The sequence below is a fragment of the Excalfactoria chinensis genome, chromosome 1 (assembly GCF_039878825.1).
Source record: "Excalfactoria chinensis isolate bCotChi1 chromosome 1, bCotChi1.hap2, whole genome shotgun sequence".
Classification (NCBI taxonomy): Eukaryota; Metazoa; Chordata; class Aves; order Galliformes; family Phasianidae; genus Excalfactoria; species Excalfactoria chinensis.
Window position 1 is genome coordinate 80,829,811 of NC_092825.1, and position 25,723 is coordinate 80,855,533.

Consider the following 25,723-nt stretch of genomic DNA (forward strand, 5'->3'; position numbering starts at 1 on the left):
GAAATGTTCCAAAAACAGCAGTAAGGATAAAAATGGAAAGTAAGTCATTAAAACTAAAGCAAGTCAACTTATCAATTTTACCCAGTGCTGTTTCTAACAAATAGGGTTCTGTGGTAATTACAGGCACGGTTATCTCCAAATCATCAGTAAAGCCAGCTGCAGGAAAAAAAAAAATAAAATGCAAATACATCTGAGAAACAGTTGCATGTAAATAAATTATGGGGGTAGAATTAAGGAAAAGAGAGAAATTTCAACTTTCACCTCTCTCCAGGAGTCAAAATGTTTTTGTCTGTTTGTTTTTTAATGAACCTTGTTTTTGTCTGAGTATTTTATATACCTTAACTAACTACATGGCTGAAGGCATTTTCTTATTTTCCTGTCTGAGAGAATATCTTCAGAGGAGATGAAAAATCTATCTATCTATATAAAATTATATATACATTTGCCTTAAACAGCATATGAAAAAAAAATGGGCCCACAATTTCATAAACTCTCTCTCTATATATATATAAATACTCTTCATAAACTCTAGGAAAACAACTGTAGGTTTAGGAGATAACTCCACTTCATTAAGCCACTTATCTCTATACAGTTTCTCAATTTTTGTTCACTTCAACTTGTGCCCACGTGCTCCTTATAAAAGAATTAACTAATTTGATTTAAAATCATTACCTGGGACTAGGAGGCTTTATAATATTTTGCACCAAAACTGAACTCCCAAAAACTGTATTGGGGTGCCATAATCCAGTTAATTATACAGCAAAGAACTTAAACTACAGCTTTATTACTGTAAGTTTGCAGCAATGAACTGCTTCTTTTCCCCTCACCTTCTTCTATCTCTTACTCATTGCTTTCACTTCTCATGCACATACATGCTCATGTTCAAACAAAGCCTAAAAATATCATCACATACCAAAAGCTCCAGGGAAGTAAAACAAACCACCCCTACAGCTGTAGTCCACAGTATTACAGAGGTCTGGACTGAAATGTGTTTACTTGCTGTTTTTAAGTCAACATATAGGAGTAATCACAGCAAAATGTGTACAGTAAAATGTACAGACAGAAAGTGAGAAAGAAAACAGGTTTATCATTGGAAAATATATCTTAGTTGACAGTGACAGTTTTCCACCTTACAAAATTTATATCTTCTCTTGATGAATTTATTAGATCAATACTGCCCTATTCAGCTGTGTGCTAATTGCAGTCTTGCTTTTCATCTCGGTTGTGCTTGGTCCCAGGAATTATGACACTGCTATACAATTTGAAGAATTAACACATACTGCAACATCCAACGCAGGTAGTATAGAATAACTGTCTAAAACCACTAATAACTTTCAGCACAAAAAAATACACAAAATAGATAATGCTTCTAAAATAATATTAGTGTCATTTACCAGCATCTGTCACTTCTGAAGCTGTAAAAGTTTGAGGGGTAGAAGTAACATGAAGAAAGCCATTTGAAGCTGGAAAATAAAAACACAAATCATGTCGCGTTATTAAAATGACAAGAATTATCTGCAGCAGTGCCATCTTTAAAGAGCTGAAGAAACTTCTTGCTAGCATTTGACACAGTAAGTCCTCCAAAAAGATAGACTCAAATGTACTATAATCAACTGTGACTTACCAAACAATTGCATTTATTTCCAAAACTATCATCATTAATGCACAGATGTATAATGCTACTGATGATCAAATTGTCATCAGAATCAGTTAAGAAGTTCTGAGTTTATATGGAGAAGAACAACTCAAAGAAGAAAGAGAGCAAATTATGAATAAAAATTAGAAGATTGGTACACTATAGAATCTTTGTCTAGAGTTCAAGGATCAAGCAGGAGGATGTCCTGGTGCTGAAACTGGAGAAGGAAAAAGATTACAAAGCAAGCATGAACCATAGGAACTGCCTTTTGTCAGGCATCGTGAATGGCTGACATTTCCAGTTGATCTTCCCTTTAGTAATGGATTTCCTCCAAAAACATATGCATCTGGCATTACACTGTTGGCATGTGAGTGAAATGAAATCTTTCCAGTTGGCTCTTTATACATTTATTTCTTTTGGATAACTGGCAGTGGCCCCGCATAAAAAAAGAACAAAACTATTCTTACACCCAAATTTCCTCATCTTTAAAATAGGAGTAGTATATTTGGAGATATTTTCTATACATCAAGTAGCCAATCTACTCAGAGTGTGCTGAGATCCTGACACAGGCTGCTCAGAGAAGTTGTGGATGCCCCATCCCTGAAACTGTTCAAAGCTAGGCTGGATGGGGCCCTAGGCAGCCTAAGCTGGTGGGTGGCAGCCCTGCCCAGGTGCAGGGGCTTGGAGCTAGATGATCTTTATGGTCCCTTCCAACCCAAGGCATTCTATAATTGAATGAATGTCTGAGTCTTCAGTAACATGTTTTTATAGTTCCAGTCTTGAGATCTGGGTGTTGGCATGTCTATATTCATATATGAAGACTAAAAGAAGGCCTATGCTTTCAAAACAACCAACCAAATAAAGAACAAAACTCATCCGTGAACCAGTATTTCAGTTATAATTTCATATAAAATGTCATAAGGAAACCTATAATTTGATGTAGCACTTCCATATCTGCAGTTATTCTTCATCATGTCAAACTGAACAAACTGTTTAATGAGAGACAGTATGTCTTTTCTGAAAATTCCTGACTGTCAAGAGAATTAATCTGATGAGAAATCATTACCAGATTTTGTGAGTTGCACTTCTGTGGTACCAGATGGTTTGGATCTTGACGAAATAGGCTGCATTTCATCAAAAGCTGAAAAAAGAATCTGAGCTTAAACTGCTGAGACCTGTGACTTAATGTGTTAGCATAAGGCAGCTTTGTGAAGGCTGTGAAATACCAGATGATGCTAATGCAAAGCATTATGGACAAATAGTGAGGCACGAGACAACTGTGTAATAACAACAGGAGATGATGGCTCACAATACAGTCTTCAGGCCTTGTAATTCGAGTTCCACATGCCAAAAAGAATGAAATTTTACATTATTAAATTTGGGTGGATGACAGATGCAGCTTTGCAATAAGAAGTGAGAAAAGAATAAGATATGACAACGTCGTCTTTATGTGGTCACAAATGTGTTTTTCAGATGATTACACAGACAAAAGCAGCTTGATGTGAGCGCTGGTAGCCAAGATTCTAAAGCAGAACTTAAAATTACCATTTGCAGATCTAATTGATACAAAGATAATGGAAAAATATGGAAATAATCCACAGATTACCTATCTCCATCTCTCTGGTATCTGCTGAAGGTAGAGATACAGATTTCAAGGTTGGACTCTGAGTAGCTAAGAGCAAACATGAAAAAAGTTAAGATATCCAGGCAGACAGACTCCTTCTAAGTGGAGTGAAATTTAACTTTAGCTGTAACCATTAAGGTTTTATTTAGTTTGAACTTCTGTTCTCACAAGTGTTTGTTTTTTTTTACCATATGCAAACTTTAGCATAAATCTAATCAGATTTTTATACACAACCAAGAAGCTATAATCCAAACAAACACACTGGAGGCAGCATTTGGAAGCATGTATCAACTGGTTCCTAGTACAATACACGGAACTATTTTAAAAGAAAGATGTAATTGGAAATGATGAAAGAAGTAAGATGAAGTCAGTGAAATAACAATGAAAGTGAGAAAACAGGATCTTTAATTTGTTGTGATGTAATGAATTGTACTACAAGACCTTAAAGTTATTTCACTTAGAAATATAGGTGGTTTCAAGAGAGCCTGTGTGCTTCAATGAAAAGGAATCAAGCTGGAATTCGGTATTCTTACCTAAAGGCTAACGTAAATGAGTTTACATCATGTGTGGGTTTTACAGTAAAAATAAGAAACAGATCCTATTAAACCAAGTGTACAGGCCCTTAATAACATTTTTTTTTTTCCCATTAAAAAAAAAAAAAATCAGTTGCCACTTATGTCTATACCATATACGAAAGAGAAAAATTCTATCTGCATTTTTAATTGCTCCTTATCAGTAAGATTTTTTTTCTTCTTAAGTAGTTACACAAGAATTTTAAAGCTAAACTTCTTTGAGATTGAGAAAAATATTCAAATAAAAAGGTGTAGGACTCAGTCTGAATGCAGACAATATGAATATATGACAAAAAAAAAAAAAAGGAAAAAAAAAGAAAAAAGGAATAGACTTCTGTTTCATGTATTGAATCTTCATTTACCTTTAACCAACACATCATATTAATAAATATTATTTCTGGTTACTATGTACTGATTTCAGTAGAGCAGAAAACAATACAAACAAGCCTTATGATTCACAGCTTTTGGTCAACAAAAGCTTCCTTTGATTTTTTTACATATAGTAAGAGCTATGAGAGATCTCCCAGAGGCATCAGAATAGTGGAGCTATGTTAACAAAGCTATCTTTTCAGAAATGTTTGAATTCAAAATACACTGACCACACAGAATTTTTATAAAATAGTGGGAGATATCTCCCTCTGGTACAATCTTGATAGAAAAATAAAGGAAAACATCTTCTGAGGAACTACAACAGAATACAGGTCATGCACTTTAGCTTCAATAACTAAATTTTCTTTTTTTTTTTTTTTTTTCCACTGATTTCATGGCGTGAGGTGATCACAACATGCTGAGGCACAGTGCAGAGAAACTTCCCACATATGACTCCTGCAGTCACTCTCACAGAGTATCTCTGAGTTCAGCACTGAGTTCAGCACTGACTTCACTGGGAGCACAGATGCTCCAAATGATCCAATGTCAGGATCTAACCTCACATAATTAAATCTCAGGTTTTGCCACGTGGCAGACATCAGAACAAGACCAGAATATACACTTAAATTTAACATGTATTTTGGCTCAACTGTTATCATTTTACCTTTACTACTGACACAAACACAGGATTAGATTATTCTCTAGTAAGCAAAAATATTATCTGCTATAATTTTCAGACTTTAAACAGCTACAATTCTTTTGAGCTTGCTCATAAAATGTTAAAGGACTTTTTAATTTTAATGCTACCTCTGAATACATTTAGCCAAAATTACTTCCATACAGTGAAAATAAATATGAATCTCTATCCCCTCAAGCACATTTGGAAAAGAGCTGTCAAATATTGTAACAAATCAACAGCAAATTCTCCAGATCATTCAAATTGTACTGTTTGTTTCAAATAAGCACTTCTAGAAATTAAGAGCTCTTCCTGGAAATGACTGTAAAATTTGGCAGTGCGCTACGTACACTGTCTAATTAAATCAGCACTATTACATGATAAATTCTCATGCAAGGCTTAGTGAAATACTAGTCTATACTGACTCTAGGTCACTCCAGTCAACTAATGAAAAGACCACAATCTGTAAGGCATCTGTGTAACTGTGCAGCCCTATAATATGGTATTGCCACTGTTAGCAGAAGGCTCTGTATGGAATTCAGGACTAAGACCAGTCAGGTTTGCTCTTCCCAAACTCTCCCTGACCTGCCTATAGGTTTGCTTTAATTTTGTTACACCATGACAGCTTCTCCAATTGACTAGGTGAACACATACATATATTTTTTCTTTTTATTATCTTTGGGCAGTACTATGATGTACTTATTTATTCAGTTGTTGATTTATACTTCAACAAGGCATAATTTGCCATCCTCATACCATAAATAAAAGTTACAAAAGGTAGCTCATATTATCCTTTTACTCTTTAAGAAGCATGAATCCAGAGCAACCTGTCACTATAATGAAAATAGACTGAGAATGAAGGATGTGACCTGCAAATTTGGGGAAAAAAACTAATGGCTGCGATGATTTATATACAAAATATTACTGCAGTTGAAGTCTTAAAAACAAACAAACAAATTAATTAATTCAGATAATTTTACACAGAAGTTTTCTCAAATTACAAACAAAATAATTACCAAGTTCTGTCAATGGACTTTTTGGAGCATCAAAGATTCTGGTTCCAGAAGGAAGTGGATGTATTTCATTAGAAGCTATGATAAAAGAAATAATCAAGGCTTTATTTAGTAAAGAATATTGCAAGATACAGAATGGAACTATATTTTTACTTCTGAGCCATTCTGGAAACCAACAATGTTTACGAATAACAACAATAAGGAGTTCTGTCCTGGGGAAAAAAAAAAAAAACAACAACAAAACAACATATGCAATTTTGGCACTTAAAAAGATGCATGGGATCTGAACAAAAGAATCATTTCCCTTAATCATAATAGTAAGAACCATCATTAGAGGAAGCCAGTAATAAAAATTCATCTGTAACTATGATCACTTAGTTTGAAATTAAGCAATGATGTATCTTGATTCACTTTCATATTTTCATCTTAAAAATCATATTAGAAAACAGGCAAAGTTAATTATGGTTAAAAAGTGACTAAATGTTAGTTTGAAAGTGAGACTGATGTTTTAACTTTAGTATGTTCTGGAAACCTGCTTCCAACTGTAATAGATAAAAGAGAGGATGACATTATCTTGAATCAATAGGAATACGTAAGAACAACATTGTTGAGAAGCACTGGCAGACCTTTTCATGTGGAACATCTATATTTCTTTGCTGGAAAAAGCTTAGTCTTTTCCATTAACACATATAGTTTGCATTCATAATTTTGCATAGTTTTCAGATTAAAATAAAGGCAACAAAACTAACATTAGAGAACTTAGAAGAAACATAAAAAATCTGTTAGGTAGTGAGAGATCTCAAAAAGCAAAAACAAAAATAAATAAATAAATAAAAATTGCAGCTTTTATTTTTCTCCCAATCAAACACAAATGCATGTCATATGCAATATAAAATGTTCCTTTTACATCACTGTTGATGTTATCTAAACGAATCTGTTGTCAAAGGAAAATCAATGAGTTGCAATTTTGATTCTATGACTGAAATCACTTTACTGATGGAATTTTTATCTGATGTGAGTTATTCAGATCACGTACAGAGAAACTGCTGCAATAATCATGCATAACAGATACAGATCAATCAGTTCTGGATGCATTCTGCTTTACATTTCACCTGTGAGATGCTGAAAGAACAAAGGGAACAAAAAATTTTAATTAAGACTTCCTTTGATGCTGCTCAGTAGAAGGGATGCAGTAGAAAGAGTCATCTGAAAATGAAAAAAACATTTACTGTATATAAAAGGCAGAAAGCAGCAAAATTAGTTACCCAGTATGTTTTGAGTTTGCAATTCAGGTTTAGACGTTGATTTAAATTCCTTAGGTCTGTGTTTTTTCTCAGCCTGAGCTAGAAAAAAAGAAGCCTTGTTTAATTTTGAATCCCTTTATCCATCTACTGCCCAAAGCCCACTGCTTTTTTAATCACTATTCTATGTCAGCTGATTAGCATTTTTTTTTTTTGCAGCAGCTTAACTTTATCATAATTCAATTTTATCTTCACTTGTGAATTCCATAAGTATTGGGGTAATTCTGTGGCAGTTTTATAAGCAAAAGGAAAATGTTCATCAGAAGAACTTAGAAGCTCGAACAGTACGTCTGCTACAGGCTCCCAGATTTCTTTCCTAGAACATAGCATAACAGAATTGTTATAACACAATGTATTTGCGAATATTTTCTCTGCTATTCTGGATTTTTTAATCATTCTAATGCAAAAACTGTCAGGAAAAAACAAAAACAAAAGAAAACAAAACCAAAACAACAACAACAAAAAACAAGAATAAAGATTCACCTGTAATACCTTAGCCCTTCATTTTATCTAGTGATAGCAATATAACAATCTTTTGACTTTTACTCTTTCTTCTACTTCTACATCTTCACAGTAAAGCATGGACAGCTAATCAAGCAGCCATTCATTTTACCTATACTGAATCGCTAATTACATCTTAATACACTACTTAATTCTTATGGTGTGTAAGCCAGTATCACTTTTTTCTTCCATCTTGTCAGAGGTCCTTCAGTGTTTAATCAATCATAAAGGGCATATAAGCAAAAATCTGAGGTTCTGAAAGAAGAACAGTATGGAACACTAGATATTTCTCAGCCTTAAATGTGAGAACATTAGTTCCTTCCAGAAAGCAAATTACGCAGTATTTAGCACATATTGGTATATACAGGAGATAGTGGTGATTAGCTTCAATATACAATTACATTTTAGCCTTTACTTAGTTTAAGATCAATTTCATTTTGAAATGGAGTAAAAGAGAAGTTATTTCTGCTTGTTCCCCTTTTTCTCCATACTTCTTTCACAGCCCATTAAGCATGCTTCAGGCAAGAACTGAATTAAGTGTATTAGCTTATCATTTCACTTCCTAAAGAAAACATGCTGTTTTCCAGCTTGGGAATAGCTGGATAGCTGCTACAGTTAGAAACTTTTTACTGTTTTCTGCTTTGGAGGACTGTGTGTTTCATTGCCTTAAAAGCTATAATCTCCATACATGCTGCTTTATTAGAAGAAACTGAATTGGGTCCTAAGTCAACTACAGTGTTATTACTATCATCAGTGGAAAGTGATTTATTTCTACAGAGAAGTTAAAACAGTTTATCTCTATGAACTCTGTGGGAGAAAATTCATCCATGAGATACCTTGAAAGATAATAGCAGCAACAAACAAACCCCAACAAATTCCTCAGAAGAGCTTCAAAAGCAAGGAATTCCTTCTGCTTAAGTGTAACCACGAGAAAAAAGCAAATGCAGATATTTAGACATCACTATGATTTCTTTTTTAAGAAGCCTTTTGGTTTTCACTCACATGAAGCATGACCTTGGCAACTAAGTTAGCTGAGCATGTCTAAAATAGAGATAAAAGACATGAGGCTCTCTTCTGTTTCACACAAAATGTTGTAGAAATGATGTGAAGCAATTTTGTACAGAGAGACACAGGACACAGAAACTTCAGGCCTCCAAGTTTGAAATAGGGAAAAAGAATAATTCACTCAGAAATACTTCTGACTTTTCCCAGGAATTCCTGGGTTTAATAGTAGGTTTAATGATTTCCTGGGATGGTTCAGTGGTAGCTGGAAAGTTAACAAAACTAAGCAAATTAAGTTTGTTTGCTATTACAGCAAGGAATAGAGCTAGAATCAGGATGAACTTGAAAAAGACAGCAACGCAGGAATTGCTCCTACTCAAATTAGCCCTACCTAGCTTGGATTCATAGGTGGTCCATTTCAATTCAAGTCTGTTCTCTATTTCACAGATCTACTCTGATGTATTTCTGGTACAACTCCTTATGAAAAGAAATAACCTGCTGGGTTTGTTTGCTTTTTTTTCTGAATTAGTTCTTCTACGTCCTAGACAAATGCACTGATATTTCTCACCACTGGTCAACTACAATTTCCCTGCCAAGTTAAGAAAGTGTTCACACTTGATTCAACTCAGAGAATTTTAAAGTCTGTGAAAAAAAATAAAAAATATTACAAAATAGTATTCTTTTTAGAATATAATATTCCTACCTGGAAAATATGAAGCAACAAAGAGCTTACTAACTAGTCTTTCTGTTAAAGTGCATGCCAAGGGAGGGGAGGCCTGAAATTAAGAAAACGGTGGGATGTTTGTCTGACAAATACACACAAAAAAGCTACTGACCCACAGAAAACAGAACACACCCTTTGGCAAAGGCTCACAGTAGTGTAAGAATGGCCCAGCTCATGGAGCCTCTCAGGTAGTTCTGCTTGCTGAAACACTCTAAGCTCCTTTATTCCCTTCTTGAATGACAAAGATCACCTAGTTCCTTTTAAATGAACATTCTGAAGCCACTTTTGGCACCACTCCTTAAAAGTTTCACAGCAAATAATTACTATGTCTTACTTTAAAAAAAAAAATAAAAAAAAAATCCAATATGATTGTCAAATGGGTAAGTCCAAGCAAAATATAATGAAACAGATCCCAATGTTACGTCCAAATGGGTCTACATTTTATCCTGTTTCTCAAATGCAGCCTTTGCAAAAGGCTGGTGCTCAGATCTCTGACTTCAGTTGCTTGTGCAAGACTGACTTAAATGCAAAACTATTCAGGTTATTTTTGCATAGGCAACAGGTAGACATAGATTCCATTCAGATAACACCTGTTTTCTTTCAAAGGATTTGCTCCTGCTTCCTGGTTTCCTACAATCATTTTCCCCTTTAAACTGAAATACCATAATCACAGTGAATACATTCTTCAATGTAAATGGCATGAAACTCCTGAAAAATCTACTTTAATATTAGACCTTGGTTCTGTGATCAACAAAAACATAAGGAAAAGAAATAATCACCAATGATCAATTAGGTTGGAAACAGAGACACTCAGTAAGTTTGCAGATGACACCAAGCTTGGAGGAACTGTCAATCTGTCTAAAGGTAGGAAGGACCTTTAGAGGGATCTGGACAGGCTGGATCACTGACTTGAGGCCAATGGGATGAAATTCAAAAAGACCAATTTGTGACTCCTGCATTTTGGCTGCAGTAACCTCAAGCGGCATTATAAATTGGGGCAGAGTGGCTGAAAGACTATGCAGAGGAAAATGACCTGAGGGTGGTGGTCGACATTTAGATAAACATGAGCCAGCAGTGCGTCCAGGTGGCCAAGAAGGCCAATGGCATCCTGGCTTGTATCAGAAATAGTGTTGTCAGCAGGAGAATAGAGGTCACTGTTCCCCTGTACTCAGCTCCGGTGAGGCCGCAACTTGAGTACTGTGTTCAGTTTTGGGCCCCTTAATATAACCCATCAAGGCCCTGGAGCTTGTCCAGACAAGGGCGACAAAGCTGGTGAGAGGTCTGGAGCATAACTCTTATGAGGAGTGGCAGAGAGAAATGAGAATTAATCTGGAGAAGGCTGGGAAGAGACCTTACTGCTCTCTACCGCTACCTGAAAGGAAGTTGTGGTGAGGTGGAGGTCGGCCTCTTCTCCTCAGTAACCTTGGTTGAGGAAGAGAACAAACGGCCTCAAGTTTCTCCAGGTGAGGTTTGGATTTGGTATTAGGAAACACTTCTTCTCAGAAAGAGTAGTCAAGTACTTGAATGGGCTGCCCAGAGAGGTGGCTGAGTCACCATCCCTGAAAGCATATAAGAAACATCTAGATCTGGCACTAGGGAACGTGGTTTAGTGGGCAAGTTGGTGGTAAGTGGATGCTTGGATTAGATGATCACAAAGGTCTTTTCCAACCGTAATGATTCTATGATTATAAATGGCGGTATACCATTTGCTACTAGAAGGACTTTACTTGCTGATTACTGTCATAATGAAACACACTATTCAATTTCAAAAAAGATAATTCTGTACAATGATTATGCTTATGATTGGAATTACTGTCTACTAGATACATAATGACATAATACAAAGGAAAGAAACTGGAGTGGGCTGATTCTCTCCCTTCAAGGTGAAATATCAATTTCTGTGTCAGATTTCACGCTGTGTACTTGATTAACCAGTAAATTCTAGCAGAAGGAACAGTGTACTTTAATTAGATTTTTGATTAGAATGCAAGCCTGAGGACTAGGATTTTGCACAGCAAATGATTACATAAATTTATCCATTCCATTTTCACTTTCACAGAAGAGTTATTTCTGTAAAATATATTTGTAAATTGCATGTTTGCAGTTATGGAGACTATGCAAATTATTTCATAAGATAACTGTGTAACTCAAGTACACAAGAGAACTCAAACTGTAAAGTATCCATATACTTCCAATTAAAGATGAGCTGTTCATTAAATATTCATTAAGCAACAAAAACAACAAAAATATGTTAGAGTCTATTTAATAACACATTCATGTGAAGGAGCTTTTTATTTCCCCTTTAATATTTAGTATGAATATTTCATACTAAGGTCTTCCAAGAATAAAGTTAGAGTCAAAACTACAATTTGGCAAATACACTTACTATGTGTATTACTATGTGTATGAGTGGAAAATAAAAATCAGCAAATATTTTCCAAAGACTAAAAACAACAGACTGTTTCATCTAAGAAATGGCTAACAATCATTATATGCTTTTACTGGCCAGCTTCATCCTATATCTCTTCTACTTCATACCTAATATCTAGGACTGCAAATGTCTTGCATAACTGGAAAGAGGTATTATTTATTTATTTATTTAGAATGGAATCTATCAGACAACATGAAGCGTTGGAATGAAATATATGCAGATATATTTAAGGGCATTATTTCTGTGAACTATGTGATGCCAAATAACAATGTACTACATCACTCTGGCCAGACGAGGAACACTTAATAGATGGAATGTTAATGTTAGACTAAATAAAATCAAACCTTTATTGTATTTATTTCTCAAATTCTTTTTCATTTTAAGACTTGCTACCATTCAAGCCTCCTTGCTCCCCTTTCAGCAAAGAAACTGGAATAGCTAACTACTGTCTCTAACTACAGCAGACCAAGTCTGTAGTTTCAGTTACAGGATGAAAATCTGACTATAGAAAAATGGAAAGAGGTTTAAGTCTACTTAAACAATTCAGAAATGTTAGTAAATAAAAGTCATGCTTCATCATTTGTTACTGAATAATAGAGCTCTCTCCAATCTCCTTGCCTCTGGATTGCAAATGTTAAAATGCGGGATTATACTTGCCTATACAATTTGCTGAAGTAGTTACATTATACTACTTACATTATACTATGTTGCTTCTAAAGGAAATGAAAGGGGTAAATCTTGTGAGATTACAAGTTTAATCGCACAAATCTGAAGAATGTAAGCATCTGACTATACCCTTTTTGGTAAGTGATATTTTACAGCCACAAATAGATGATAACAATGGAAGTCTTCTGCATACAATTTAATATCCATTTGGTAGATACATAACCTTTATTATGAATCTAGGATTGAATTTTATATTCCTTTCCCATGCTTGTGAACAGCTCCCACTTACTTTAAAAGTATGAGTCAGTCCACAGATTGTGGTCAAGATTCATACTTTCAAAACTGAACTTCAATGGCAAATAATACTGTTAGCACCTGCATCTCTAAAATTGAATCTCTGAACTATGACTGTTTCATCTTAATGTCACATAGGCATTCTGCACTAGCGTGCTCTTATTCATCATTTTCTTTCTAAATTATTTCATCAAAGTCAGAAGTTCAACATGCATCTCAAGATTGCTTTTGTTTTGCCATTTCAAGATATCCAGCAGTCCACAAATGTACAGTTCTAATATATACATATTTACTAACCTAACAATTAGAGTATCGGAACCTTTGCTCCAAAATTAATCAGAATTTTATTTACATTTTATTCTGTGTATCACTCACAGCTACTAACTCAGCTTCATTATGCTTCTGTCTTCCAACTATTGCATTTAACTGCAGAGTAAGCAATGTTAAAATGAATGTAATTTCAGTTTACATCTTTGGCAAAGATATGCAGTAGAGTTTCTGAAAATAGAATATTTATTACCTGGGAGGGACTGAGGTGAGATTTCTTGAACTTCTGGTGTTTTGGATTCAGCAGGCCATACTTGAGTTTCATTCTTACCTAAAGGGACAAAGACATTAGAGAGTTACAGCAAAACTGCATCTGCTCTTTTCCACTACAGATTTATTTCTGTCTCACTTCAGTTTGCCAAAGTAAACCAATATGGATAAATGTGGAAAGCAGAATACCTTTAGGAATCAATAAAATTCCACTACACAATGAACACAAGGATTTGCCTAAAGATGCTAAACACACATGCATTTGTAGTATTATTTTGTTCTTAAAAGATACTTAGAGAATAGGATTCACAGCATAAATTTAATGCTTTCTGAGCCATTACTTTCATAGTGCAAAACAGTTTTGCCTAACATTTCAACATTAGAATAGTCAAATACTTTTCAGAATTCAAAGATGTAAAACAGATCTAAGGATTTTATAAGAACAGTCATATAAATTTTCAAATATTACAGTGACAGATGTGTGTTTGTGTTCTTATTTCAGTCAATTGTAGTGGCTGGACAAAATCCTTTAATTTCAACAGATATACATTAATAAAAATAGTGGATCTTGGGGACATTCATTTTGAAAAGAGCAACACCTGTGTTTTTCTATTTTCACTGAGGAAGGAGGAAATGTGTTTCGTAGATGAGATATTTTCTGTTTTTCTCGGCTACTATTCTTTAAAAATACTGGTAGATTTTTGAAAAATTAAATTGAAAAAAAAAAAAAAAGGCAATTCAATAAACATAATATTCTGGAATGCATTATTTTGACTTTTCCAAATAATAGAGAATTATAATAGGGGCAATATGTCAGAACACATTCAAATCTTACTGTGCTGTGTGGCTTTACCCTTACATGCACCTAACATCTGAACAAAACCAAGTAGCACTCTTTTCTCACTGCAAAGCAAACTAGTCTGAGAATGTGCCATGGTCAGTAATGAAGCAAGATAATAAAATAAACAAAGTAGAAATATGAAAGGAAGAAAGTCTAATCTAGTTGTTATGAATAAAAATTAAGTACTAAGACTAGAAAAGCCAAAAATTATCAGCTCTCGAATTCTTCTAAAGAGATCTCTGTAAGATGGACCAGGGGCACTGTTAACATTTAAAAAATAGCTGTATTTCTCATGAGTACGCTGTTCACAGACTGATGTATAATAGTTTACAAATCTTAAACAAAAAACTTTGAGAAATCTCCTTCAGAGTGAGCTGGAACCTGCAGATTCCAGTCATATTCATCAAACATTCATGAAACTTGTACTGAAATGTTCTGCTTTGTGACAATTTCTTTTACCCCCCATGGATTTTATTACAGGAATCTCTCCATGAAATAATTTCTCTCATTTAGTCATATGAGAATTCATACAGTAAAAATTCATTGAAATTTTATTATTACAAAAGGACATAAACTCCACTTTTTCAAGATAAACATTAAAAGATAATATCTATGGGGGGGAAAAAAAAAGTTAAAATGTAAAACAACACAAAAATCCCAAGGATGGTAAACATGGCTTTGGTTTCCCATCTTTTCTTTCCTTTGGATCAATTCTTCGTTCTTTTGAGTGGCTTTGAAATAAATTAGAGTTGTGATCAGATGTTCTAAAATAGGTGATTCCAATGAACTCTAATCTAATCGAACTATTACTTAAACAAATAAAAAACAAAGGTTAAATAGGAAAAATAAAAGGCTTTTCTCTTGTATACACAATCTCTTACCACCTAAACTACTGATACTGCTCATGAACACAGCTTTGTTCATTACTGCTTACCTAGTTTTTTTGTGGACACTTGAGTTATGTCATCTATTGACAGAGGAGGAAGAAGTTTTTGCTGAGTGTCATTGAGACCTGGAACAATAAGATGCACTGCAAAGAAAAATGAAAGAGATATTAGTTAAAGAAAAAATGAACAATATACATGTTGCCCTACAGAACGATAAGGTGTGTAGTCTGAATATCTGAGAAATGGGTTAGTTCTGTTCTGTAACTATTACTTCCCTCTGGAGCATTGAGTGCAATTTCCAGATTTTAGTACTCAGTATATTAGCACAATTTCACTATTAACTCAAATGGCAAACAAATTCTGAAGCATATAACCCTTGAGTACCTTGATATATGGACATACCATCTAGCAGGCCAAAGAAGACTCAACAGCAAACCTGTGGTGAATGACTACCTGTTTGACTCACATTTGCCCATGAAAACTCACATGAAACAAACTTAAGCTAAAGTTTCAAAGTAGTTCCATAGTTAAAGAACTAAACACCTTCCCAAAGGCAGGAATAAACTAGTCACAAGGTGCATGATGCAGTGAATCTCTCTCACCTATTACAGGCAGTTCTAATTTTACATTATATATGTGTGTGTGTGTGTGTGTATAAATAAAGGGAAAGAACTATCAAGATAAAGAAAATTGTAAGATTTTACGCTGTTCTAATTTTCAGTCACAGAGGAGGGAATATTAAAAATAAAAATTTTCTTGTCACCTAGTATTGCTCCTGGCAGAGAAGAACTATCTGAAGTTTTTGACTGCGTCCGATTCTGAATAACTGTGGAAACAAAAATATGTTAGGAAATCATGTCAAAAAACTGAAACAGGAAACAAAGATACACCTGAGACAAATCTCAGCATTCTGAAAACCTCTCAGTTTAATACTAAGAGATGAGGACACCATCTTCAGCTTTTCTGTATTTGCATTCAGTTTAAAAGACTACAAACTGCGTTTCTTCTACATTGCCCCTTAAAGGTGCATCTCTTCTTTCCCCTAGCATGTCTGTTTGATATCTTTGATATAAAAACACTGTATACTTAATATAATAAACATCCACTTCCAACCCATTTCATTATGTTACCATCCACATGTCTTCAGAAAAGATGTATGATGGAAAAAACAGATGTGAAGTAAGCATCAGTACAGTCATATTTTATAGCTAATCGCTGTAATTTGCTTTCATATCACCTCTCATTTTTATCCTGTTCTTGAACTGTGAACCGCTTCAGAAGTTGCATTTTTTATTTTCTTACTTAAAATGATTCACTATTCAATTTCTGTTGGCAAATTTTAATCTGCAGTTCATTTTCCACAGCTATCTTCAAGTGTTAAATTTTCAAAAACATGATAACTACATGATAATTCTCACTACTATAGTTGCTACTAAGAAACAGGAGTTTCTAAAAGGATGTATATGTATTCCTGCTGTAGATGTCTCACCCCACTGACTGGGGAAGGGAGGAGAAAAGAGGGTAAAACAGTGATATAACTGAAAATCCCTGCAATGCAGGCATAAAAAATAATAATAATAATAATAAAAAAATGGTAACAGGAATCTTATCTATACTGCTGCACTTCAAGCTCAAGTATTGAGCTGAGAGACTAAAATATCTGGACAATTCAATTGAGACAGAAAGGAATGAATAGTAGCAGGAGAAAAAAAATACTCGCATCTACTCATTGATTCAAGTAAGGTATTGTTCATAATGAAAATCAGTAACTCATTTTATTAACAAATAGGCATGAGTTAATAGTATTTGTAATTTGAGTATATGGTTGTTTCTGAAGTTCTATCTATTCTAAACGGAAAGGAAATATTCATGACATTTACTACACAGTTACAAGTTTTTCACCGCTATTAATTTTGAAGGACTCTTGTCCTTCAAAACAGGAATTCTAAAAATTAGACAAAATTACCTTGTTTGATTATTGTAACAGGGACCAACTTCTTATTATCTCTTAGCGTAAGCTGGAAGAAAGGGAAAAAAAGTACTTGGGATAACTGCCATAATAGTAATTGAACTTTCTTAGTAACCAAAATAGAGGGCTCTGATCCAAAACCGCGCCTGCCCCACATTGACACTGGATATGGCTCTGGCTGCTCTTACTGAAGGTTACGCTATTGCTTCAGTTCCCAAGGGCTAACATGGAATTAACATTTTTATCTCCTTTTTCCAACTCGAGATGTTTTGCTTCATAAAAACACAGTATTTGACAGCTTAGGAAATCCCAATCTTTTTTTTCTTTTAAAAATCTCTTGAGCACTCACTAGGGAGTAGACCAGAAAGCTAAGAAAAACTGACATTTAGCTGCAATAAAACATCAGAAATACGTGCAATTACAAATTTGGTTTCAGGATAACTTTATACTCTCAGGAATAGTATTTTTCAGCACAAACTATTCCAGAACCAGGTGTACTCAGCACTGTTGTGTGTGTATTCTGCTTAAAATAAGATTAAGTGTAGAGCTGCTTTATTTAGTGAAACTGTTTACAAAGAAATTGGCAAGCCGCTTGTTCTCTCAGAGTTTTTACACGTAATAGTTGCACTTTTCTCCTCATTTGTCTTTTACTCAGATTTTTTTGCTCAAGTGTGAATCTTTTTCTACATTTTGATAACTATGAAAATAAAAAGCACATGAATGAACTCTGCATTTAAAAAATAAATTATAAAACTGATCTGCAAGACTATAAATAAGTATATGTTACCATGTGTCATAGGATCAAGTTTTGAGAGCCTACTAATATAATGAGGGAAGGGGAAAAGCGACATTGTAATGCCGGCAATATGAAAATCCTCAGTATATTAAAAGCGAACCTCTTTCAGCTATACCAGAGTCACAAATAAAAAAATAAGTCAGAAAAAAAAAATACCTCTCTCTGTTAAATGCACTCCACTTAAAGTCAGCATCAGTTAAAGTTAGTTTAGCACTTCATGGTAGCTGATCTACTTCATGTGAAAACACATGAAGATTTAGCATTTGATGACAGATTTATTTACTTAAGGGTATATATTTTTGCTGTCTTCTAAGCATTTAAATCAATATAAACCACTGGTCAAGAAGCTTCAAATACAAACTAAAAGCCGAGGAAGCAGGAAGAAGCCAGATTTTAAGAAATAAAATGTCTTTTTCTCAGGAAAATGGACAGTGGCTGCTTATTCTATGAAAGCCATTAATTTCTGCTACCTGAAAAGAAGTTTGCATTTGATGTTAAGTGGCATTTTCAGTCATTGTCCTTAACAAAGGACATTAAATTATTTTCCTTTCTTGTCACTCACTATTTTTCCTTTAATACATATTAATAAGGCTTACCTTTCTTATTTGCTTCCTAGTGAAAAAACTGTGTTTCAGATGATCAGCTTTTGAAGTAACCCTGAAACTTATGTGACTTGCAAGTGGGATTAAATGCATATATCAGAAGCTGCTGTCCATTTTATTATATGTCACATCAGGAGCCTTACAATAAAATAAACAGCTCTTGTATCCATAGCAAACACTAACACACCTCCGGTGTCAAACATATAATCATACTTATTACCAGTCCTTTTAACAATAAAGGATTCTTTCATTGACAAATGCATACTTCCTTTGTTGAAAAATAATGAATGATTGTAATGTCAGTGATATTAAAATGTACTCTTAGTTGTATTTTCCAGTCAGAGAACATAAGGCCCATAGGTATTAGGAACATTAGTTATTTCCATGATAGTGGCAACTTACTAAATGAAGAAGGTACTGATTAATTTCAAAGGAAAATTAGATGTCTAAGCTATGCCATAGGTCAAGCATCTTAAGTTCAGATGGCACATCTATGACATGGTGCGGTTCTTCAACATTCTGTCAAATAGCATATAGCAACATGTCTTCTAGAGGTATTTATTCTTTTTTTCTTACACTCCAGTAACCAAAAAAGCCACAAATAATTAAAATGCATTTAAAAGAGACTCTTCAAGCGCCACAGTTGGCCTGGATTGGATAAGCTTTGGAAAAACACATTTTCAAATAACAGAAGATGGTAGCTGTGCTTTTTGAATGAAAAATTCAAGAAGGAGTCCATATTTCAGTCTGACATTATGAAACTTCAGGAACCTCATCAGATGGAAAGTAAAGAAATCTCTTGTTTTCTTTCCACCCTACCACCTCTCATTGTTTATGAAGAGAAAAACAACATGACTGTCCCTTAAGGTCTCTTTTTTTTCCCTCACTTTCTGGTTGTAGCTTACACAGCTCCAGGAGCTTAGTCAAACTTTGTGGATGAACTGGCCAAAAGAAACACAAGCTGATATTTGACTGATGTTGAAAGTGGAGAATGACTAGATGGGTTGGTAATGTTGCCTTAATAAACGGCCTTTAAAAATGTCTCTGTACAGAGAAGAAATAGAACCAAGCTCAAACAATTCATTTGTGTCTTTGAAGCAAAACAAGGCATAAACAAATCTTGGCCTAAATAACTGTTATTTTGGCTTTGCGCTGATGATATGATTGCGTCACTGAGAAATACTCCACCTAATGCTGTGGAAACTGAAGTAATAACATAAATTCAAGAGTTGGACACCATTAGCATAGTTTTATGACTTTTTGTACCACTAAGTGAGAGTGGTAAGTGAATTTTTGGAATAATCTGTGGAATGTTTTCATGATATTTATGTGGAGCTTGATAAAGCCATACCAGTCTTGATCTGAGCCTTGTGAAGCTGTCTAAAAAGACAAGATGTTGGCTCCAGTTTTGCTTTCACGTTTAAGTTCTGCAAATATTTGGAAAACTGTTTTAGCTCACTTTCTCAGGACTTCTCTTTCATAAATAGAATATCTGCTCCCACAGCTGTGTCCTAACAGGGTTAAGCTCGTGACACACAGGAATAAAGGTACATAGCTATCATACCAGATGCCAGAATGTATTACCTGGTCTTAGGCTGCCACATACGTCTTTAATAATGTTTACAGGGCCAATGGGAAAAACAGGACAGTTGATTTTATCAACAACATAATGAAATGAGCACCTTCTCGAATATGTATTCAACTGGTTAACATCACTGACAGATAAAACATTTTCTCTTGTATGAGAGACATGACTGTTAATGCAAGTGCTGGATGAGTAAAAAACTAAGGAAATGAGTAATATTGATTCTAATGTTACACAAAACTCTCCAGCTGGTTTGATGAAACGGCTAAAAATTCTACCTTCCTACTTGCTGGGATTTAGTGAGCTGCATACCCTTCTCAATAAATCGTCTCTCTTTTTGCTAAACCAGTATCAGTAACTCTGATCAATTCAGCTGCCATTCTTAAGAATTGTACCAGTTTACACTCTTAGACACTTCTACATACAGTTACCAACTTTGAGATTTAACAGGTTTTTCATATTGACATTTGTGGCCGTAAGCTTTTTGTTATTTTACTGTAACAGAGAAGCAAAAATTTGACCATGCAGAACTAATATAAAAAATAAATACTACTTTTGCTTACCTGTGACTGCGTACTAGGTACCAACTTGTACATATTCTGGAGTTGTCCATTTACTTTTTTATCTGTTTTAACAGAAATTAAAAATAAAGACACACTATCATTTTTTGTTTTCTCCAAGGAAAACAAATCAAATCTTATCTGGATTTTTCAATGGCTGGGAAATTAATTTAATGGGTGAAATAACTTCAAATGTAAGAAAATATACCATGTAACTGATTTGTTCACTTTTTTTTTCCTGTTTTTTTTTTTTGTTTGTTTGTTTTGTTTTGTTCTGTTTTTTTATTAATTTATTGATCTGCAAAGCCTCCTCTTCACATTTTGTCGAGGAGAAATTGTTTTAGTTCTACCACAGAGAAAGCCTGAAGAAAAAAGAAAGCCTGAAAGGTCTCTGGGGGCTTTTTATGGGGACACCACCAATATACAAAGAAGAGACTTGAAAGAGAAAGAATTTCTGCATACAGTCTGTCAGGCTGGTACTACTGGCTTAAAGTAGCATACTGTAAACTCTTCAGTAGTTTGCACTTCAAGTGTATCCATCCAAAAGAAATATATGTCCAGCTCTAGCAGTATAGAGCAAATATGTAACTTCTCTTTGGATGTGACACGTTTTCCATTGTCTCAATATGTGATCAAAATAACTCATGGTTTGGAATCTCTAAACTTTTTCACTTCGGCTTTTTACTCTTAACTTCTTAGAATTAAAAGCGATGTGATGGAACTGAAAATATACAAGGGAAAAAAGAGTCTCTTTTCCTCATCTCTTATATCCTAATACAATGCTTCAGAATTTGTCTACATATTCTGCTTTTGCATTCTTCTGCTCCCTTTGAGTCAACAGACTCAAACAAAGATCAAGGTAATATCATACTTTTTCACAAATCCATCCAAAGTGAATAAGCGATAGAAAAAATATCAACAGAAAAATGAGTGAAGAGACATTTAATTAGACATGCCATCATGCAGAATCCTTCAAAGTGCTTAATATTTGTCAGGAACAGGATATACTGCTGGCATGAAGACAAATATTTCACAATGATTTCATGACAAAATCAAGTTAAGACGGTCAGAAATAACTTTCATCTCTTTTGGAAAATTTTCATTCAATAAATGTTGAGCATTTGCCATTCCTTTTATGTCTTTCTCAACCCATGAATAAAAAATAAAATTATCTTTCCAAACCCTCTCAACAGGTTTAAGATACAACAAAAATTTGGCCTGCAAATTCAACAAATGCAGGAACATACAGCAGTAATTCCAATTTATAATAGTTTGTATAGTCTTTAGTGAGGAAAGAACATCTACAGTGAAGGAGATGTTCCTGAATATACGAAAAGACTTTGGCTGCAAGGCAGTCTAAGATAAAGTAGGGAAACAAAGTGGCATTTTGTGCTGTTTGGTAAACTTCATTACAAGCGGATGGTAGCAAATTTAGAACATTCAGCTCTATTTACTGCTCACAATTTCTCCATGAACTGACAGTATGAATGGCTTGAATCTGAAATATGCAGCCAGCTTTCTGATTAGAACATTAACATTTGCTGAAATCAACTACCTCAAATATGTAACAGAATAGTGTTTGTACCAACAAATGAGAGTGTAGACATCCAGAGTAAGAGCAGGCCCTCTGTATTTAGATGCTGCAGAAGCAGCCACTGACTATACACTCCAGAAAAAAGAAATCTTATATGCAAAGTATACACATTCTTATAGGATCATATCTTTCAGCTCAACTCAGTGTGCTTGCCTAACTGACAAGAATGATTCTTCTGGCATGTTAAAAAATGCAACGTCCATAAGAAACCACAGTTAGAAAATCTTTCAGTATAAACAGCAAGTTTAGTGATAGCAGTGTACATATTTGAGTCATAGTTTTGAACACAGTATTAATCTATAAACACTATGCATTCTTTATTCCCTGTTATATGTTCAAAAATACTTCAGCACCTGTTCTACAAATTCCTTGGCAAAACAGCCTTTTATTAAGCCTTCTTTTAGTGCTGTGAAGGAGAGTGACTTTTGCGAGGTGGGTATGGGAAAAGAGTATTCTCCACATTAAGCTCATGGTATAATGATGGCATTGTTCTGGATGCCCAGAATGACTCTGCAGGCACTGGGCAGGTACTGTAAAGTTACAGCTTTCTAATGTATGCTGAAGGCCAGATAGGTTTTTGAGTATAGAGTATGTGGGCTTTTGCAGTGCTACCAGCCATCCATCACTCTGCTCCCTTATCCTCATTATGTTAAATAACTTGCCTGCAGCTTGAAACTGAGGTCAAAATAAAATTTCAGATGCAAATCTCACATGAATAAAGCTCCTTTATGAGAATTTCTGTTCTTCCTGTCTCAGGGAAGCTATAAATACTGAACATAGGAGTTTGAAGCATCTTCTGACAAACATCATGTTTAGAAATACCTTTAATTAAATGCCCGAGGAAAGCTCAGATTGAAATAAGTATGATAAATCTTTTTTGAGGTGACAGACTTCATCTCTTTCTTTCTTTCTTTAAAAGGAGGAAGACTTAACTGCTGCATAATTCTTCCATTGACAGCAGTGATCCTTTGAACAGTACATGTTTTTTCAACAGTTAATTTGATGTTACTTTGCCTGCACTTTCCTAGGACTTTGCATATATATATATATGTGTGTGTGTGTGTGTATATATATATACATATATACACACAGATATATATATTATATATATATCTGTGTGAACATCCAGAAATGCCATATTCTCTCTTTGTGAAGACCCAAACAAAGGCAGACATTAGAATGTAAGTTTCCTATGAACACAGTTTTTATAATTCTTTGACTAAAAATTAGCTTTGAATTGAACTTTTCTGAAGAGTTGTAAGGGGCCCATTTTGACGTGTGCTGGTTAGGACAAGTTCTTTCTAGCTTTTAACCAGCTTTAATTTATAAGCATAAGACTCAAACAAGAATAATACTTTCCATCAAATCAGATTAGTAAAGACCTTACTATTCTAGGCCCAAAGAAAAAGCTTGGAATCCAGTCAGTTGTATAAATACACAGACAATATTTGGTGTGTATCTACCTAAACTGTTACACTTCTACCAAACTGCAGATTTGGTAGAAATGGATCCTCTATCATTCACAATTAAATGAGAACATCTTTCAAATAAGTAGTTAACAGTTTTTGAAAAACAATTTCTCCTTCACCAATTCCTAAAAGAATTTATTAGGGGCATGCAGGTGGCATTAAAACAGTGAAAAACTGATCAGTAGTTTAAGTTCTATCACAACAGGAAAAAATGCTGTCAAAATTATTATCTATTAGATAATTACTAGAAAATACTTACTAGACATAACTGTCTTATGATTGGAAGTCTTGCTCCAGACGCTATCCTCCATGTTGTCTTTAACTCCAAATTCATAAAGTGTGTTTGGCTTCAGATTGTCTACCACCGTTTCCGTAACTGGGCAAAGCTGAAAAACCCATTTCTTGTCTTTATCCTTTTCTCTGTAGCGAACAGTGTAGAACCTGCTCAACAAAAACAGGTTTTTCTTCAGAAAGAAACTCACTGCAATCATTTTTGTTAGTAATTACTAAAATGACTCCTACTAGCTATCTTTTTTGTTCTTTTAGATCCCTTAGAGTTATCAAATATCTGAAAAGCCAGCAAACAAACATGATGTGAACCTCACATACATATTCCCCTTCATACAGCACCCAGCATCACTAGTAGGATATACAGAGCAAAAAAACAGTCTCATTAGTTATGAACATCCACATGTGATTCTGAGCAGAAGCTACAAACTTCTTTTACAAGCAGTTTCTGCAATTCTGACATATGCTGGAACAAGTAAACTGAATAGACTCATGAGTCTCTTCATTAGTGAGTTTCAACAGATTTCTTAGAAACTTCTGCATCTCTTCAGGGTAAGGTGTTCCCCCTAAAACTAGTCCAAAAATATTCACAAGGGGAAAAAATGTAATAGTTGACATTTAAATAATACATTTCCCATTCGGTGTTCCCATAATGTATTGCCCAGACTTTGAACAAGAAAGTAAACAAGAAACTAAACTAAGTAAACTAATTACTTTCTGTAATTAAAGTTAGTGTGATGAATACTTATGGATTATAAAATTTAAAAGCACTTCCACCAAAACTGCTCAATTAAATCAAGCAGCACCACCCTGAAAAAGTATGACTGTAATACTAACCAGAATAAAGCAATAGAATGTAAATCCAGCGTTATGACACAAGAACTCTACTGCTTGCTAGTCTCCTTTTCAACATACAGACTGTATCACTGCCAAATTAGAGTGCAGTTTTCTGTGGTTTTGTTTTGTTGTTTTTTGATATCAGAGATGTTTGGTAATTCTTTAATCCAAGTATTACTGAAATTTGTTACACATACTGTAAAGTCTCCATCTCACATGGAATAAGGATGAATTCCATCCAAATTCTTTTTTTTTTTTTTTCTACATTTCAGTAGTGCCTTCTGGGGAAGCAAATTAAGGCCAAAAAATAAATGGAGATTCAAAGTCCTGCTACAAGCCTGAGAATAATTCAGAAACAAAAAGAAAAGGAATCTGAGTTGTAGGGTACAAAACACATATTCTGTGATAAATATAAGGTGGTAAAGAAAGGGGCTTCAACAAAACAATCAAAAACATTTTTAATACACTGAAAAATGTATCAAGTTTTAAGGTCCAGATTAAAATTATTTTATATGCCAGTAAAACACTGTAAATGTATAAAATTCCTTTTGCCAGATTTACAGATGTGCATTGCAAAAGTATACATGAAAGGTGACTGCAGAGCACAGGGAAATCCCTACTCCATTATTAAAACACAAACTATGACAAGACAAAGGCCAATCATGAAAAATACTGTCACACACCACAACTGATTTTGCTACATGTTTTAGGAAATGGGCAATTCTTCTGGATTTCCTGAAACACAAACAAAACATCAACTCTGACCACTCCATCATGACATTAATTAGGTCGAAGGCTTAATCTTCCAGAGTCAGGCTGGAGAAGAGAACAGCCTTTCTCCTGCAACATAATAATGCTAGACCCCAGATTACTTCAAAGATCATGGAGCCCCATTGCCAATCTTAGCTGGACACTACTGCTACAACCATGGTATAGTCTGAATATGGTG

General features: G+C 34.5%; 1 protein-coding gene across 1 annotated transcript in view; it reads right to left on the minus strand.

Moving 5' to 3' along the window:
* Positions 1-25,723, minus strand: part of ABI3BP (ABI family member 3 binding protein) — a 128,513-nt gene that overhangs the window by 69,066 nt on the left and 33,724 nt on the right. The window contains exons 5-15 of the mRNA XM_072337308.1: positions 23,909-24,090; positions 20,590-20,651; positions 17,041-17,092; positions 15,838-15,900; positions 15,122-15,217; positions 13,330-13,407; positions 5,894-5,968; positions 3,243-3,308; positions 2,703-2,777; positions 1,395-1,463; positions 82-156 (exon numbers count right to left, since the gene is read on the minus strand). Coding sequence (XP_072193409.1) covers positions 82-156; positions 1,395-1,463; positions 2,703-2,777; positions 3,243-3,308; positions 5,894-5,968; positions 13,330-13,407; positions 15,122-15,217; positions 15,838-15,900; positions 17,041-17,092; positions 20,590-20,651; positions 23,909-24,090 — 893 coding nt within the window. The remainder of the gene's footprint in view (positions 1-81; positions 157-1,394; positions 1,464-2,702; positions 2,778-3,242; positions 3,309-5,893; positions 5,969-13,329; positions 13,408-15,121; positions 15,218-15,837; positions 15,901-17,040; positions 17,093-20,589; positions 20,652-23,908; positions 24,091-25,723) is intronic.